General features: G+C 37.7%; 1 protein-coding gene across 1 annotated transcript in view; it reads left to right on the top strand.

Annotated features, from left to right (window-relative positions):
- itsn2b (intersectin 2b) overlaps window positions 1–19,589 on the top strand; it is a 63,368-nt gene that overhangs the window by 36,623 nt on the left and 7,156 nt on the right. The window contains exons 19-28 of the mRNA XM_017476205.3: window positions 1,452–1,576; window positions 1,752–1,909; window positions 2,754–2,850; window positions 2,933–3,129; window positions 3,441–3,484; window positions 5,367–5,533; window positions 5,617–5,656; window positions 8,337–8,458; window positions 14,543–14,639; window positions 14,756–14,950. Coding sequence (XP_017331694.1) covers window positions 1,452–1,576; window positions 1,752–1,909; window positions 2,754–2,850; window positions 2,933–3,129; window positions 3,441–3,484; window positions 5,367–5,533; window positions 5,617–5,656; window positions 8,337–8,458; window positions 14,543–14,639; window positions 14,756–14,950 — 1,242 coding nt within the window. The remainder of the gene's footprint in view (window positions 1–1,451; window positions 1,577–1,751; window positions 1,910–2,753; window positions 2,851–2,932; window positions 3,130–3,440; window positions 3,485–5,366; window positions 5,534–5,616; window positions 5,657–8,336; window positions 8,459–14,542; window positions 14,640–14,755; window positions 14,951–19,589) is intronic.

Raw genomic sequence — 19,589 nt, 5'->3', positions numbered from 1 at the left:
CTGGTTTTTGCCTATATGCCTACTGTATATGCCAACTGTATTCTTGCAAAGGATTTTTCCTGGCATGTCTCCCATGCAGGTCAAATTTGCAGGTCAAATAGAAGAATACACTTTGACAAGACTTACTTGATCCTGAATTGAAATTTTGGGGTTCTTACTTATTTTTGCCTCAGACTGCTCTTTGCATGTCAAATTAGCAGTCATTTGAAATTTGAGCCATCCATTTGGTACGTGCTAACCACTAAGCCACCATGCGCCCTAAATTTGAGCCATCTGTAGGTTATTTTCCTTAAGTTGGAATGCTGTCCATCCATCTATACCGCTTATCCTCTCACGGGGAAACCTGGAGCGTTGTCCCTGGCACAAGGCGGGGTACACCCTGGACAGGGTTCCAATCCATCACAGGGTTCCAATCCAATTCATACGGACACTTCACACGGCCAATCAGCCTACCGGGGGATTTTTGGACTGGGGGAGGAAACCAGAGTACCCGGAGGAAACCCCCACTGCACAGGGAGAACATGCAAACTCCGCGCACACACAGGGCACAGTGGGAATCGAACCCCTGACCCTGGAGGTGTGAGGCGCATGTGCTAACCACTAAGCCACCGTGCACCCCGTTGGAATGATGATGACCTCAGATATGAGAGGGGTATAAATAGGACAGGGTTAGAGTACTATGTAGTGCACTCTGTAATGTAGGGGTGTACTTACTTTTTCCATGTGATTTATCTGTTTTTTGTTAATTTAAATTGTGGAAATTACTACAAAATGCCAATTTTATGTGTCCTTTGATCATGTATCAACTTTATAAATAGACACTGTTTCAAAGAGGATCAAATGTTTGCTTGTCCAAATATGTCAAAAGAGTCAACAATTTCCATGGGGTGTACTTAATTTTTCACATGACCGTATGTAGATTAATTGAAGAAAAGAAAAAAAAACTGTTAAGAGTTGAGAGAGGTAAATGTAGATGCCTCCAGAACGGAAGCATTCCGTAGGTAGGAATACCTACGGAAGGTAGGAAAGGTAGGAATAGGTAGGAAAGTAGGCACGCCTGATCTCATTGTAGTATTAAGATGGCAAAAAATAAAGATCTAAATGAGGGAGCATTATGACTGAAGTGCTGAAAAGCCACCCTCACTTGTAGTTGTGATGCTTTTCCTTGGGTAACTTAGAATGTCAGTATAGGCCGTGATCAGACTGTCAGGAACAACACTGAACGAAAGTATTTGGCTCTCATTAAAGCTTTTTATTAAATTCTACCTTAAATGCTTGTCTTCTCCATTAGCATGTCAGTGGAACACTTGTTGTTTTACCACTCACTTATTCAGGTTTTTCTTTTAGATCATATATTTATACACACACAGTGTGAGTGTTTTGAGTAATTTCCCAAGTGTGTTTGTGTGTCATATTCTGGGGAAATAATCTTCTGCTGTCTTTGTTTTCAGGTCATAGACAGCCCCTGGGCAAGTCACACAGGAAATCAGCAGCTCTGACCAAATTTAAAGCATTGTACCCCTTCTCAGCCAGGAACGAGGAAGAACTCTCTTTTGACACGGGTGATATAATTGAGGTATTAACAGAAAGTTGTATTATGTGATGTCTCCATGAAGTGTATTAGCATCTTCACTAAAGCCATGTAGTGGCATAGTTCAATACTTTTGAAATGTAATTTGTTCTTTGAAGCTATGTCACTTCGACAGTGTAAGAATCTTTGTGGTCACTGCAAACTTGTGTTGTTTTAATAGGTGGATGAGACAATGGAAAGAGAGGAGGGTTGGCTTTATGGAAGTTTTCATGGGAAATTTGGCTGGTTCCCTGAGAGCTATGTAGAAAAGCAGCACAAGCCAGAGACACCAAGTACTAAAGCATCCCTTAAACCGCAGGCCTTGCTGTCGACCTCTCGGTACAATCTATACATGTATTTTTTTTGTGTGCATGTGTATATTTGTGTGTGTGTGTGTGTGTGTGTGTGTATGTATATATATATATATATATATATATATATATATATATATATATATATATATATATATATATATATATATATATATATATATATATATATATATATATATACACATATATATATATATATATATATATATATATATATATATATATATATATATATATATATATATATATATATATATATACATAAAATGAGTTCATTTTTTCTGTAATTTAATTTTAAAAGTGGAACTTTCATATATTCTAGATTCATTAAACATAAAGTGAAATATTTCAAGCCTTTTTTTGTTTTAATCTTGATGATTATGGCTTACAGCTCATGGAAATCACAAATCCATTATCTCAAAATAATAGAATAAAGAATTTATAATACAGAAATGTTGACCTTCTGAAAAGTATGTTATTTTATGCACTCAGTACTTGGTCTGGGCTCCTTTTGCACAAATTACTGCATTTCTGAAATACTCAAACCAGCTCATCTGGCACCAACAACCATGCCACGGTTAAAATCAGAGATCACATTTTTTCCCCATTTAGATGTTTGATGTCAACATTAACTGAAGCTCTTTACCTGTCTCTTCATGAGCTTATGCATTGTGCTGCTGCCACATGATTGGGTGATGGGAAAACTGCAAAAATGAGCAATTCCCATTACATTAGACGTTGAGTGTTTTTAAATGCACAATTTGTATATTTTTATACCTGAAGTCTCGATAAAGGTAAAGAGAAAGGTAAAGAGAACATTCTAGTTCTAGTAATGTGTTTCTTATTTCCAGCAATGTTACTGAAGCTTCTGTTCATAGTGGATCAGGCCAGAACTCTGCCTTCACCCGCACTCACGCCATGGGCAGCACGTCCACTGAGCACCGTCAGGTACATTTAATGCACATAAATATTGAACACAGATTTGTCCGCAACAAATGTATCTGATGTTTTTGTGTATTTTTTTTTTAAGGTGGTGGGGAAACTGCAGGTTAAAGCTTTGTGTTCTTGGACGGCAAAAACTGACAACCACCTCAATTTCTCCAAGGATGATGTGATCACGGTTCTGGAACAGCAGGAAAACTGGTGGCTAGGGGAACTGAATGGAATACAGGGCTGGTTTCCTAAAACTTACGTCATGGTCCTAAACAGCAGCGACTTGTCTGCAGAGTAAATTAAAATCAAATTCTTTCTTATAGTAGACCCATGAAGGGTGCGTTTTATTTACAAGAATAGTATTTAATTAGTTGCAAAGCGATATAGACAAAAACTAATTACCTAGGAAAGAACAATATTCCAATTGAGCAATAAATAAATAAAATAATGTAAGTAATGTAAGTTTCTTGAAAGTGTTCCAAGTGCTTTGCCTGATTAGAAGCTTTATAAAGGGTATCTCTAAAGACTTAATTTTGAATTAATGTTCATTTAATGTCCCCCCCCCCCCCCCTTTACTTAATAGTCCTTTTTTGTTTTCTATACAGTTCCACTGAGGAATCAACAGCAGCAGATGCCACTTCCCTTGAGGGTGAGAAATTGAAAAATATTACAGTTTATAAAAATAGGGCTACAATCCATATATATGTATTGTCAGTGAGCAAACTGTTCAGGAAACCATGGCTGAGCAATGAAGGAAGACAAAAATATATAATTTCCATTCCTAATGGAAAATAGAATTGGCTTTTACGGTGGTGAAAGAAAAGACCATCTGCTTGATCTGTCACCAGGCTTTAGCATCAAAAAAAGGGTAATTTGGAGCACCATTACACCTCTTACCATCCAAAATTGAAGGATTCGTACCCACCCAAAGGTGAAATATGAGAGGAAAGGCTTCAAGAGTTGAAATTGGTGTTAAAAGCCCAGCAATCACTTTTCATAAAACTTACTGAGAGTGCTAAAGCTGCTACCGAGGCTTCATTCAGTGTTCCCTATCTCCTGTCTATGCACACCCATCACAGATGACATTATTCACAGACAAACAAAGAAGACATAAATGAGGAGACTGGAGTTGTTAGCCAAGGACATTTCTGATCAGATTCTCAAGGATTTTTAAATGCTTTTTCAAAAATTAAATTCATCATGTCCAAGTACAGCACACATCTGACTGACAAACAAATGACTGAATGAATGCTTTAGGCTGGCATTCTAAACCTGTGCTCCAAATTACAAGGCACTGACTGAGAGTGTTCAGGAACAACCAAGTGCAGACCATACCCAACCATCACATTGATTAAATGAGTCACTGTGACATGTATAATTTGAACTGTACACACTAACAGTGCATGTTGTATTAACATGTATTAATGTTTCTGTTCCTATTGTTGCCTCTTGATATTTGAACTGGTTTACTATGTCACTGTAATTATTGAATCCTGTACTGGGAGATGAACTGCCTTAGGATAAGATAAAAACTTTATTGATCCCACACTGGGGAACTTCCCTCGTTACAGCAGCTCAATTACACAAAAACAGATAAGAAAGAAAAATACACATTAAATAGGAATAGAATTGAAATATATATATATATATATATATATATATATATATATATATATATATATATATATATATATATATATATATAAAAATATATAAAAATATATAAAAATATATAAAAATAGAAAAATAAGAATAATAGTAAAATAATAATGGTAATATGTACACTATGAACACCTCAATGTATGTACGAATACAAATATGAATATATACAGATGAGGCATTACTCTTGGTGGCTTTTTGTATCTTTTGGTAACATATAGTAGTTAGATTTTGGTTCAAATTTTGACTTCCAAAGTGATCTTGTGCTTAAAAAGGTTGAAGCCAATTGCCCTAGAGTTTACACAGAATGTTGAGAAAAACAAAAAACCGCCAGTGAGAGGCAGTTCTGTGGGAGGAAATGCCTTGATGACCGAGGTCAGAGGAGAATCAACCAAGAACAGGAATCTGAGGCTACAGTTGGCACAGACTCACCCAAACGGGACAGTTGAAGATTGAAAAAGCCTGGTCAATAAATAAATAAATAAATAGATGACTCAATTACTTAATTAACCATTAATTGCAGCCCTACATAAAATACATTTGTCTTTTTTCCTGGTCTGGTACAGATGAAATGGTTACAAAGAGTGCAATTTCTTTTATTAAACTGGATGCTGCTTCATTTTTTGTTTGTTTTTGCTTATAAAGCAGACAATGATTAAACGTCCTTTCCATTTTCCTGCTTATACTACTGTTATGCCCTTGCAAAACACCAAAAATTCTGTCATTCTACTTTGTTCTTGAGTTAGTACATGACCTCTACCCTAATATGTGTATCACATTTACTTATATCTTTATCTTTGTATATGCACACCCATTTGTGTGTGTGTTTCTTTGTTTTTTATTATTATTATTATTATTATTTTTTAAAATAGAATATGTGGCTCTCTATACCTACGAAAGCCCTGAACCTGGAGATTTGACCTTCACTGAGGGAGACACCATCCTTGTGTCACAGAGAGAAGGAGAGTGGTGGAGAGGCAGCATTGGAGACCGTTCTGGACTCTTTCCCTCCAACTATGTTAAACCCAAGGAATCTGATGTAATTTAATATATGTAATTTTAAGAGATATTACGACTTTGTGTTTTTCTGCTCTTTTAACAAACCATTTTGCTTCTTTGTAGAATTCAGTCCTCAAACCTGGCACGGTTGGGAAAAAGCCAGGTAAATACCTTCTCAATTATGTACCTCAACTAAATTTGTAGTTTATTAAGATGATGTAAATATTAGAGATGTGCCGACGTATCGGCCAATTAAAAGCTATTTTTCCCGCTATCGGCCGATAGTTTAAAATCATTCGATGTTCAGGGCCGATTGTATCCTGTCAATCAAAAGAGGGTGGGAAAACACATTGATTTCGTGCTGTGAGTAAAGATGTCACTTGTGTGGAATGATGACAAAACTGCAGTTCGTAATCTCTGTAAGCTCAGCACTGAAAATTTTACATCGGAAGTAAATTTTACGACGCAGAGGTTTCGGCGTCGAGTCAATAGTTGATGGCGCATGACATCATATGCACGTAATGTGACGCTGCTAACTTTAGCAGACACCCAGAGCCACCGACACTGACTTTCTTTAGTTTACTGTTTGTCAGTGTTACCTTTCATAAAAAGTAATGCATAAATACTATTAGGTCTATTTAGTTTAAATTTGTATATTAGTTTATATATATGTATATGTATGTGTATGTGTGTGTGTGTATATATATGTATGTATATATATGTATATATATATATATGTATATATGTGTGTGTGTGTGTGTGTATGTGTATATATATATATATATATATATATAATATGTATGTGTGTATATATATATATATATATAATATGTATGTGTGTGTGTATATATATATATATATATATATATATATATATATATATATATATATATATATATATATATATATATATATATATATATATATATATATATACATTTTATGTTACAGCCTTATTCCAATATGGATTAAATTCATTATTTTCCTCAAAATTCTACAAACAATACCCCATAATGACAACGGGAAAGAAGTTTGTTTGAAATCTTTGCAAATTTATTAAAAATAAAAAGCAAAAAAGTACATGTACATAAGTATTCACAGATTTTGCCATGACACTCAAAATTGAGCTCAGGTGCATCCTGTTTCCACTGATCATCCTTGAGATGTTTCTACAACTTGACCGGAGTCCACCTGTGGTAAATTTAGTTGATTTGACATGATTTGGAAAGGCACACACCTGTCTATATAAGGTCCCACAGTTAACAATGCATGTCGGAGCACAAACCAAGCCATGAAGTCCAAGGAATTGTCTGTGAACGTCCGAGACAGGATTGTATCGAGGCACAGATCTAGGGAAGGGTACAGAAACATTTCTGCAGCATTGAAGGTGACAATGAGCACAGTGGCCTCCATCATCCGTAAATGGAAGAAGTCTGGAACCACCAGGACTCTTCCTAGAGCTGGCCGCCCGGCCAAACTGAGTGATCGGGGAAGAAGGGCCTTAGTCGGGGAGGTGACCAAAAACCCGATGGTCACTCTGACAGAGCTCCAGCATGTCTCTGCGGAGAGAGGAGAACCTTCCAGAAGAGCAACCATCTCTGCAGAACTCCATCAATCAGGCCTGAATGGTAGAGTGGCCCGACGGAAGCCACTCCTCAGTAGGCACCTGAAGGATTCTCAGACCAAAGATTGAACAAAGATTGAACTGTTTGGCCTGAATGGCAAACATCATGTCTGGAGGAAACCAGGCACCACTCATCACCTGGCCAATACCATCCCTACAGTGAAGCATGGTGGTGGAAGCATCATGCTGTGGGGATATTTTTCAGTGGCAGGAACTGGGAGACTAGTCAGGATCGAGGGAAAGATGATTGCAGCAATGTACAGAGACGTCCTTGATGAAACCCTGCTCCAGAGTGCTCTGGACCTCAGACTGGGGCGAAGGTTTATCTTCCAACAGGACAACGACCCTAAGCACACAGCCAAGATAACAAAGGAGTGGCTACAGGACAACTCTGTGAAAGGTCCTTGAGTGACCCAGCCAGAGCCCAGTCTTGAACCCGATTAAACATCTCTGGAGAGATCTGAAAATGGCTGTGCACTGATGCTCCCCATCCAACCTGATGGTGCTTGAGAGGTCCTGCAAAGAAGAATGGCAAAAACTGTCCAAAAATAGGTGTGCCAAGCTTGTAGCATCATACTCAAAAAGACTTGAGACTGTAATTGGTGCCAAAGATGCTTCAACAAAGTATTGAGCAAAGGCTGTGAATACTTATGTACATGTGCTTTTTTATTTTATTTTTATTTTTAGTAAATTTGCAAAGATTTCAAACAAACTTCTTTCACGTTGTCATTATGGGTTATTGTTTGTAGAATTTTGAGGAAAATAATGAATTTAATCCATTTTGGAATAAGGCTGTAACATAACAAAATGTGGGAAAAGTGAAGTGTTGTGAATACTCTCTGGATGCACTGTATATAAGTATTTATGCTTTTTTTTTTATGGATGCACAAAAAGCACTGGATAAAACTACTATCCTAAATGAATAATATATATCCTGGTCTGGTGTGTATCTGTGTGTATTGGATTCTTTTCAGTCACATATATTTGGACAAACAGTTGTGTAAAGTTTTAGTCTGATGTTTATATTTGTAACTCTGTTTGTGGATTTTATTTTAAATACACGAAAAAATTATACTGAAATGTTGTGTCCATCTAATTAATCGAAAAAATAATCGATTATGAAAATATCTAAAGCCGTAGACTAGTAATGTTGTTAATAATGGTATAGAAATGTATTATCTTCGGATATATTAACCGGAGTTGCCTTTCTGTGTTGCAGAGGTAGCTCAGGTGACCAGTGTGTATACAGCCTCAGGGACAGGACAACTGAATCTGTCTCCTGGTCAGCTCATCGTCATTCTTAGTAAAAACCACTCGGGCTGGTGGCTGGGTGAACTGCAGGTCAGGATGTTAGTAGTTTTGGCATACAGTATATTGCTAAGTCTGATGTGATGTAACTGATATTCTGAAAGAACTACAATTTTTAAAACACCCACACTGGCAATTACAGCATCCTGTTTACCTGGTACACTCTGAGTGATGAGCTGTTTTATTTAAACTGCACTTTGTACTTTACAGATTCAACATCAGTCAACTTCATTGTTTAGTTATTATGCAGCCTTGTTTCGTCTGTTTAGCTGTCAACTTTAAAAAAAAAACAAACAAACTGCCAAGCATTTTATTTAACAAACCCTCTGCATTTTCTAACTATGTCTGCTAAGATATATAGTAACAGCAGATGCATATAGGCTATCATGTCTGATTTCACCACCTTAGTTATCAGCAAAAATAAAATCGTAAAATAATTTAGAGATTGAATTATTTATTTAGTTTACGAATTAAATGACTCAACTCAGAATATGTTGCCGTCATTGATATTTGGGAGAAACAGCAAAACCAAAACCAGCAATTGTGGAAATGATTCTGTCCTGGAAACAACATTGCTGTGAAAATGGAAGGTATTTATTTAGCTGTTTGACAATATTTAGATTTTAGGCCCGGGCTCAGAGAGGATACAACTGAAACTACAGTGAAAGTATAAAATTCTTAAATATTTAATCTAATGTTTTGATACACCATCTGCAGGAAATCATTTCTTGTACCCAGCTTTCCAGAGGCAGAGTGTCTAGAAATGCATATTCTGATTTAATAATTAGCTGAAATAATTCATGCTAGCCCTGCATGATGCTGAGAAACAAGTGGATACCTCTAGGTTGGATTGTCGCATCATGTTTCTGGCTGGCTGCCCTTATATCTAGTTCAGAGCACAGCAGCCTACATTCAGAACACATTACACCAGTTTTACTGAAGCTACAGTATGTAAAGCTACACTGTGTAAAGTACGCTATTGACTACAAAATCCTGCTGATGACATTTAAAACTCTAAATAGTTTAGTTTCAGCATAACTTCTGAAGCAGTATAGCACTTTGCTCTGCCTGTAATCCTGAGGATCATTCACAGCTCAGATGGTGGATGATCTTTTTCTTACATCACACGCAAACTCTGGAATATTCAATTCAATTTCAATTCAATTTTATTTGTATAGCGCTTTTTACAATAGACATTGTCTCAAAGCAGCTTTACAGAAATATCAACATGGTATACAGATATTAAAGGTGTGAATTTATCCCAACTGAGCAAGCCACTGAGTGGCGACGGTGGCAAGGAAAAACTCCCTAAGATGTTTTAAGAGGAAGAAACCTTGAGAGGAACTCGACTCAGAAGGGAACCCATCCTCATCTGGGTAACAACAGTTAGTGTGAAAAAGTTCATTATGGATTTATATGAAGTCTGTATGGCGTTAGGAGCAGCCGTAGTCCCAGCAGTCTGGAATTAGAGAAGATTTGAGCTCCATCCAGAGGCAGAAAGGATCTGGATCTCTAGTATCTCCATAAATTCGTGTGGGGCTCGGCAAAAGGAGAGAGGGAGAAAAAAAGATTATTATGACTGCGAAGTAATAGAACAGAATCTAGTCTGGGTAGGCTTGAGTAAACAAATACGTTTTAAGCCTAGACTTAAACGCTGAGACTGTGTCTGAGTCCCGAACACTAATAGGAAGACTGTTCCATAACTGTGGGGCTCTATAAGCGAAGGCTCTTCCCCCTGCTGTAGCCTTCACTATTCGAGGTACCGTCAAATAGCCCGCATCTTTTGATCTAAGTAGGCGTGGCGGATCATGTAAAACCAAAAGGTCGCTTAGATATTGTGGTGGAAGACCGTTTAGTGCTTTATAGGTTAATAAAAGTATTTTATAATTAATGCGAGATTTCACTGGGAGCCAATGCAGTGTGCATAAGATCGGGGTGATTTGGTCGTATCTTCTAGTTCTAGTTAGGACTCTAGCAGCTGCATTCTGGACTAACTGGAACTTATTTATATTCCTACTGGAACATCCAGACAGTAAGGCATTACAGTAATCTAATCTAGAGGTGACGAATGCATGAACTAGTATTTCCGCATCATGTAGTGACAATATGTTTCTTATTTTAGAAATATTTCTGAGATGAAAGAAGGCTATCCTAGTAATATTATCAACATGAGCATCAAATGATAGGCTGGAGTCAATAATCACTCCAAGGTCTTTAACTGCTGTACATGATGAAACAGAAAGACCATCCAGAGTAATCATGTGATCAGAAAGATTACTTCTAGCTACACGTGGGCCTAATAAAAATATTTCTGTTTTATCAGAATTAAGTAGAAGGATATTAGTTAACATCCAATGTCTAATGTCCTTTACACAATCCTCAACTTTACTAAGCTTCTGTCTGTCCTCTGGCTTCGCTGAAACATACAACTGTGTATCATCAGCATAACAGTGGAAGCTAATTCCATGTTTACGAATAATTTGACCTAGGGGTAGCATATATAAAGTAAAGAGGAGTGGGCCTAAAACAGAACCCTGTGGAACTCCAAAAGTAACTTCAGTACGCATGGAGAAATCACCATTTACATCTACGAACTGATAACGATCGGTCAGATAAGACCTGAGCCAGGAGAGAACTGTTCCCTTAATACCAACAACATTTTCTAATCCATCAAGGAGAATAGTGTGATCTATAGTATCAAAAGCTGCACTATGGTCGAGTAACACAAGCAGCGAGACACAACCCTGATCGTAGGTCAGTAGAAGGTCATTTACTATTTTAACTAACGCTGTCTCTGTGCTATGACGAGGTCTAAATCCTGACTGATACATTTCATGAATGTTATTCCTATCTAAGTACGAGCATAACTGCTTTGCTACAACCTTTTCTAAAATCTTAGAGATGAAGGGGAGATTTGATATTGGTCTATAGCTAGACAATTGAGACGGGTCAAGATCAGGTTTTTTAATCAAGGGTTTAATAACTGCTAATTTAAGTGGTTTAGGTACATAGCCAGTGCTTAGGGAAGAATTGATTACATTTAAAAGTCATTCAGTTACTCCTGGACAAATCTGTTTAAACAAACATGTAGGTACGGGATCTAGTATGCAAGTTGATGAATTGGATGAAGAGATTAATGTAGCTAGTTCGGTCTCTCTAAGCGGAGCAAAACACTCTAAACATTGATCTAATATTGCTACATTGTCATGTAATGGGTTTGTTACAGTACTGTCCGGTTTTAATTTAATGGCCTGTATTTCACGTCTAATATTTTCAACCTTATCAATGAAAAATTTCATGAAATCTTCACTGCTATGTAATAATTGAGTGAGTGTTTCTCTCTGTAGTGGTTTTATTCCTAGTTAATTTTGCTACTGTGTTGAAAAGGAATCTAGAATTGTTTTTGTTGTCTCCTATTAAAGTGGAGAAATAGATTTTTCTAGCATCGCCAAGAGATTTCCTATATTTCAGTAGGCTCTCCTTCCATGCTGTTTGAAATATCACCAGTTTGGTTTGACGCCATTTACGTTCTAATTGTCGAGATGTCTGTTTTAAGGTTTGCATTTGATCGTTATACCAGGGTGCTAATTTTTTTTCTCTAATTATTTTTCTTTTGAGTGGAGCCACTCTATCTAGCGTGTAGCGGAGTGTTGACTCCAAGCTTTCAGTCGCCTGATCGAGTTCTCTGGGATCTGACAGTGATCCAAATCTAATTGATGTTTCTGCGAGGTTATTTATGAAGCTCGGTGCAGTAGCTGATGTGTAGGTACGTTTTACGCGATAGCGAGGCGAGGTGGAAATATTATGATCAATACGTATTATGAACGAGATAAGATAATGGTCTGAGACAACTTCAGACTGTGGAAAAATTATAATATTTTCTATACTTAGTCTGTATGTTAGTATGAGGTCAAGAGTGTGACCACCATTATGAGTAGGCCTGATTACGTTCTGATTAATCCCTACTGCATCTAAGATGGACACAACCGCTAATCTTAGAGGGTCTTCCAGGTTATCAAAATGAATATTAAAGTCTCTGATGATTAATGCTTTATCTACAGACACAACCAGGTTTGAGACAAAGTCTGCAAATTCAATAAGAAATTCAGTATATGGCCCTGGGGGTCTGTAAATAATAATTAGAGGAATTGACTTTTTGTGGCTACATAACTTATACTGGTATAAAGAATTTCAAAAGAATTAAATTTATGCTTAGGTTTTTGTGTGACGACTAGATTTTTACTATGGATGAGACCAACACAACCTCCTCTACCAGTTGAACGAGGCTGATGTACATAACTGTATCCAGGAGGACTGGCTTCATTTAATGCTATGTACTCGTTTGGTTTAATCCAAGTTTCTGTTAAACACATTAAATTACATTGCTGATCAGTAATGATGTCGTTAACAATAAGAGCCTTAGACGCAAGAGATCTAATGTTTAATAGGCCTAGCCTCAGATCAAAAGTGCTGGCTGTGCATTCAATATGATTTAATTTTATGTTAATTAGGTTACGAAGATAGACTTTCCGAGATTTTCTATATATTTGTATAGCTCGGGGAACAGACACAGTCTCTATAGTATGTATTACCGGTGCCAGATTTTTAATTGAACATTGATAATACTGAATGTTGTTATTATTGGAAGATGTACTTACGGTAGGCAGTCACTTGGAGTGTAGCGCCTTGGAGATGTTGTCTGACAGCAGTTCCACTCCAAGGCTGCTGGGGTGCAGGCCATCAGGACGAAACAACCTAGGACGCTCCCAGAACAGATTCCAGTTATTGACAAACACCAGATTCTGCTCATTACACCAAGAGACTAACCAATCATTTAATGCTAGTAGTCTACTGAACTTTTCTGCTCCACGTCTGTATGTGGGAAGAGGTCCAGAGATGATGATCTTCGTGGTGGGTGATCTGCCTCGTACCATCTCGATCAGGCTGGAGAAGTCCCTCTTCAGAACCTCCGTCTGCCGCAGCCTGGTGTCGTTCGTCCCCACGTGCAGCACAACCGCTCCAATGCGCTCGTCCTTCTTCAGGATCCCGGATACCTGCGCAGCAACATCAAGTACACAAGCACCAGAAAAACAGTGTGTGCGCACCTTACCTTTAGATGAGGCTACATGGACGTTCCGCACAATGGAGTCCCCAACGATCACAGCGTTGGGTCTGGTCTGACGGAGAGGGGCGAAGCGGTTCCTGGTTGGAATCTCGAACACCGGAGGTGGAGAGGGTCCAGCCCGCGCCTTCCGCCGCTGGTTCACCCAAGGCCCGAGGTGTGTTGGCGCCGGCGTGACGGAGACCACGGCTGGGAAAGTCCTAGGTGCATGGTCCCTGCACAGAGAAACACACGGCATAGAGGGGCTGGGAGTGGAAATACCATGCTGTGTGCTTACTTTGGATATGTGGGCAGAGGCACAAGATGTTTCCAGCGTAGTTTGTCGCTCCAGCAGCTGGGCCTGGTTGTCGAGTAGGCCGCGGATCTGCTTCTCCACATCCTCCAGTTCCAGCCGCACCATGTGAAGCTCGAGCGAGTCCTCATCTGCACTCAAAACCGGAGAGACAGCAGACATATTTGTTTTTTAAACAGAACAGCGGTAAATGAGAAATGTGAAACGTAAACAAGGCTAGCGGTAGGTGATGCTAACGGGCTACGGGCTACAAGCTAGTTGCAAGCTAGTCGCGGATGTTTGTAAAAAAAAACAAAAAAAAAAACATCAAATTTAGCGACAGCGCAACGTTACGATTGTTTTATCTAAAATAGTGTCAGTTATATTTGTATAATGTAAGGTAAATAATTTTCAATAGTTTTCTGGAGATCATTAGGAACGCAAGCTCAATACATGTTTTTACATCCATATTATTCATGTATTTTATACTGACACATGTATAGTTTCTGGGTTTTAGTATATCTTGTTAAGTAAAATTTATATGACTTGTACTTCTTCTAGATTGCAAACATTATATAAAACATGTATAATTTCTTTTGCTTTTATATGCTATCACATTCAGATTTTTTACTAATTAAGGCAATTATCACTGTTCAAGGATGATCAAGTACTTTGTCATCGCACTGTGCTTTTTAAAAATTGCACCTTGCTGAACATGTTTCAGGCACGGGGTAAGAAGCGACAGAAGGGCTGGTTTCCAGCGTCTCATGTTAAACAGCTGGGGTCAAATAGCGGCAAGTCCACACCTGCGATCGTACCAGGTAAATTAAGCTTTACCACTTTCCCTACCCAGCATTAGTTCTCTGTTTCTGAATCTTACCCTCTGTTTCTCTCGCCAAACTTTGTAACTCACACCATTCCTTCCTCCTGCTCTCAGTTGGTCAGGTTATTGCCATATATGACTACACGGCAGCAAACCAGGACGAGCTGAGCTTCTCCAAGAGTCAGATCATCAACGTGCTGGATAAGAGTGACCCTGACTGGTGGAAAGGAGAAATCAATGGTGTCACAGGCCTTATCCCCACCAACTATGTGAAAATGACCACCACTGAATCTGACCCTAGCCAGCAGTGTAAGTAGATGGAGCAGATTTTTTTTTTTCCCTACCAATGGTCTCAAGGCTGGCAATGCACCCATTTTACTTGATGATGAACAAATTGATTAGAGATCATTGGCTTAAATTTTATTATTTGTTTAGTTAATTTCTCATAGTTGTAAGATGGATATTGTATAGCAAGACCAAAACATTCCAAATGAGAAGGGTGTTATCTTGAATGCATGTTATGTTGAATGCAGTACTGTACTTAGGGGATTTTGAGCAAGATGTTCTTTGTGGTACTGCTGCTTTGAATCGATTTCTTAACCATATTGTCTAAAAAATGTGTTTTAAGGTATTTGGATTAAGTGTATTTCAAACCATAAAAAAATAATTTTCACAGCAAGGGGAAAAACCTAACAACTGACATTTTTCTTTTCTCATTTTCTTGTATATAGTTTCTCAGATTTGGTTTTACTTTGGCTTCTTTCTTCTGTTTCTGTAGGGTGGTAACACCTCTCCTTCTCTTCATCTTTGAGAGACCCACTGTCCCCCTCATAGGAGATGAGACTCCATTTATCATAAACCATGACCATTTAATAAGTCTACATCCCTTACCACCACACTGATCTTACCCTAACCCACCTAACTGAAGTAACTGTTAATTTTAAATTTTATTTGACCTAAGGCAGTGGTAGTACACAGTAGCATGATTCATATTAACTCCTGCCTAATGGAGATTTGATGCATTATATTTATTCATTTGGCAGGTGCTTTTATGTAAGTGATTTCTTCTTACAGGAATACAGTCGGAGTGTGTTGTTGTTGTTTGAGAGGCTGACAGCAGTAGCTGATACCAGAAGCAAGTGTAAAATAGTTGTAGAAAGAACAGGAAGAAAAAGCATGCAGAACTGACAACTAAATACAAACTCTGCATTTTAACATCAGAGTATGCTGCTATGAGTTGTCACATAAAATATGCAAAAATATTTAATAGGCCTACATTGAAATGTAAAATTCTACTTATTACAAAGAATTTTAATGATAATTAGAAAGTGATTATAAATGCTGCCTGCTCTTCTGAAGCAGTGAGAGCAGCTTCATTGAGGTACCAGATTAGAGTTAAAAAATGGTCACGTGGCACAAGGGAAAACATCTGTATAAATATATGCACATAAAGATCATATGTATATGCAGTGGTGGCTCAGTGGTCAGGGACATCATCGGCTCAGTTTTATCCTCGTTCAATTGTAAGTCATTTTGGATAAAAGTGTTTGCCAAATGGAAAATGTAAATGCAGAGTGACCATTGTGTTTTTTGCATTAGTGTTCAGGTGCTCTTGAAAGAGCTCAGTATTCATTCGTTTCATATGTTGTGAGGAAATGGAGCAAGCTTGGGCAGTTTGTTCACACACAGTCATGAGTAAGTAGAGCGTGATTATTAGGTTAAGCAATGTGGTTTGAGGAGTGGGTCTTTCAGTGGCATTCCTTCTTTCTGCACCATTTTATTGCCTCTTTCATAGATAGGAATGGGTACTGAAACCCGGTTTTAAACTCTTGTGCTAAATTATGAAAGACCGTAGTATCGATAAGCTCTGACACTATCGGTTCTGCTTTTGGTACTGGTGAAATTAAGAAAATATATTTTCTATTTATTACTTCTATATAAACGTTATCTTGCACATTTTATCTCACCAACCATTTCTAATTTGTGATAACATTAAGACATTCATCTGCATTTTGTTATTGACAGTCCAGAAATGAGATCTCTCGTGCGTGGAGGCTGTCTGTCTCACGAAACAGTGAGCGTGCGCACACAACACGAATGCTCCTGCTTAATACACAGAGTTATGATGGTGGAGAGAACCAAATGTTTAAAAGTGTGGTTATGCAGACAAGGCTCATTGCCACAAGTGCAACAAGATTTTTGCTTGTAAGGGCGAAAATGCAAACAATCTATCAAAGCATCTTTTAAAAGTGCATTATGTGCAGACAGACAAATGCAAAGCTTTCGACTGCCTAGCTAGCTCGTTTCTGGTTCCCCATCTACGTCAGGTATGTATGCTTGCAACCTTCCCAAGTAACAATGAAATGATCATCGCATAATCAAGGTCTCTCGCGGCATCGACACAACGTTCATCTCCGACATTGATCCAACATCTTTTTTTTGCTCATTACAGTCATGTTGAATCAACGTTGTTCACGCCATTTAAAATAAATGTAAGATCACACTAATTGGTTTGCTTACCTTATGTTGAATGCGTAATGTTGTTTCACCCGAATTAAATCAACATTGTTTCAACATATTTTCAGGTTGTTTTTAAATAAAGAAATAAATCAGTATATAAACATTTAGGCTATTAAATGCACATCACTTTCAGTTACTTTACAAATAGCCAATATATAAATCTTTAGAGTATTTTATTCTGTAGTATATACATCTTAAGCACTAAAAAAAATGCTATCATACTGGTGCGTTTACAAATAGATGTATGATAATAAACTTATTTTATAAAAAAATAAAGCAATGTTAATTCTGTTCTCATTTTTTTCTTTTTTCATAAAAAAAAAACAAAAAAAAAACACCACACAAAGTACCATTAATTATTCCGTTAAAGTACCGGATCTATAAGCAGTATTGGTAAGAGTAGTAATACCATTAAAACCTTAACGATACCCATCCCTATTCATAGATCTTTGGCATTGTATACTCTTCTAGAACAAAGGTTACTATGTTGTATTGGAAGAATATGGTTTGACGTCAACAGATGGATATGAGACGAGAGTTGTTGTTTTTTATTTCCTGTTATTTACATCTGGATATGTTAAACAGCATAAATAATAGAAACATAGAACTTTTTGTATCAGACCGCCCAATTTTTAGGTGAGCAAAAATATAGGAACAGATCAGTTTTGATGTAAATTAAAGTAAATAACACTATTTGGTTGCATATCTCTTGCTTGCAATAACTGCATCAAGTCTGCAACACACTGACCTCACCAAACTGTTGTTTCTTCTTTTGTGATGCTTTTCCTGGCTTTTACCGCAGCCTCTTTCAGTTGCTGTTTGTTTGTTTGGGTTTCTCCCTTCACCTTCAGTCTCCTCTTCAAGAGGTGAAATGCATGCTCAGTTGGGTTAAGGTCTGGTTAACTTTGCCAGTCTGCCACTTTTCCCCCTGATAAAATCCTTTGTTGAATTGGCAGTGTGTTTTGGATCTTTGTCTTACTGCATGATAAAGTTCCTCCAGATTACTTTGGATGCATATCTCTGTAAAATGGCAGACAGAATGTTCCTGTAACTTTCTGAATTCGTTCTGCTGCTACCATCATGAGTTATAGATGCTACCATCATGAGTTATAGATTGGCTAATGAGCATGCATGTTTTGGATCATGAGCAGATCCATTCTTTCTCCACACGTTGGGCTTTCCATCACTTTGGTACAAGATAATCTTGGTACCAGAACATTTGTGGCTCCTCCCTGTATTCCTGGCTTTCTGATTCATACTGCTCATGAGTGATTTGTATCTTGTATGGCCTCTATATTTCTGCATTTGAAGTCTTCTTCGAAGGGCGGATTGTGATACCTTCACCCCTTCCCTGTGAAGGTTGTTGATGTCACCAACTGTTGTTTTGGGGGTTTTCTTCATAGCTCTCAATGTTTGTCATCAACTGCTGTTGTTTTCCTTGGCCAACCTGTTCCATGATGTTGTTAGTACACCAGTGGTTTCTTTCTTTTTCAGGACATTCCCAATTGTTGTTTTGGCTTTGCCAGTTGGGCTTGTGCAATGGCTCTGATAGATTTTTCCTCCTTTCTCAGCTTCAAAATGTCTGGCTTTGCTCCCATAGACAGCTCTCTGGTCTTCATGTTGGTTTATCCTTTTTAAAAACAAATGCAGCCTTCACAAGCCAAACCTAGGGCTCCATCAAAGAGCAGACATTCCAAGCTATTAATTCTTTCAACATTCAATCTAACAGGGCACACCTGGGCAGCAAGAAACACCTTTCTTCTGTTCCAATACCTGATCACTTGACAAAATGGGTGGATTCAAACAAAAGGTGTCAAGTTCTAAGTTGTTTAACAAATCTAGATATAAATGTAAGGAAATGAAAGCTAAAATTCTGAGCTGTAATCTCATATATTAATCTTTTGATCTCAAACCCAAATGTCTTCAATTTATAGCGAAAACAATAGAATTGCCAATGCTGCTCCAATACTTTTAGAGGGGACTGGGTAATCATAGGATACTTTGGCAGCATCCAGTGCTGTACTAACCTATATTGATGGTGTTGAGTTCACTTTGGTTTGAGGTTGTACTATTTGTGTGTCAACTAAAACAACAAATGTTACATGTTTGATGGTAAAATAAACTAACAAAATAAAAGTATATTATCTACATTGAGTTACTCAAATGCAACATACTTAATGTGCTGCTACTACAAAGCACTATACCTTCTGAATTATGTTACCCATATAGTGCATTTATTTCCATGCTTTTGTGCTCTAGTCACATTTGTATAAATAGTTGTCAATATCTTTAGTGAAGCTATGCAAGCGTTTATGGTGGGAAGAAGTGTGTAGAGATGCTGCACATATGAGATGTTATGTAAAATATTTATCTGATTAAAGAAATCTAGACATTAAAATTCTTTGAAAAAAATCAACCTGTTCAGTTT

The sequence above is a fragment of the Ictalurus punctatus genome, chromosome 9 (genome assembly GCF_001660625.3).
Source record: "Ictalurus punctatus breed USDA103 chromosome 9, Coco_2.0, whole genome shotgun sequence".
NCBI classification, from domain to species: Eukaryota; Metazoa; Chordata; class Actinopteri; order Siluriformes; family Ictaluridae; genus Ictalurus; species Ictalurus punctatus.
The sequence above is the reverse complement of the archived record's forward strand: the minus strand, read 5'-3'. Positions and strand labels throughout refer to the sequence as shown.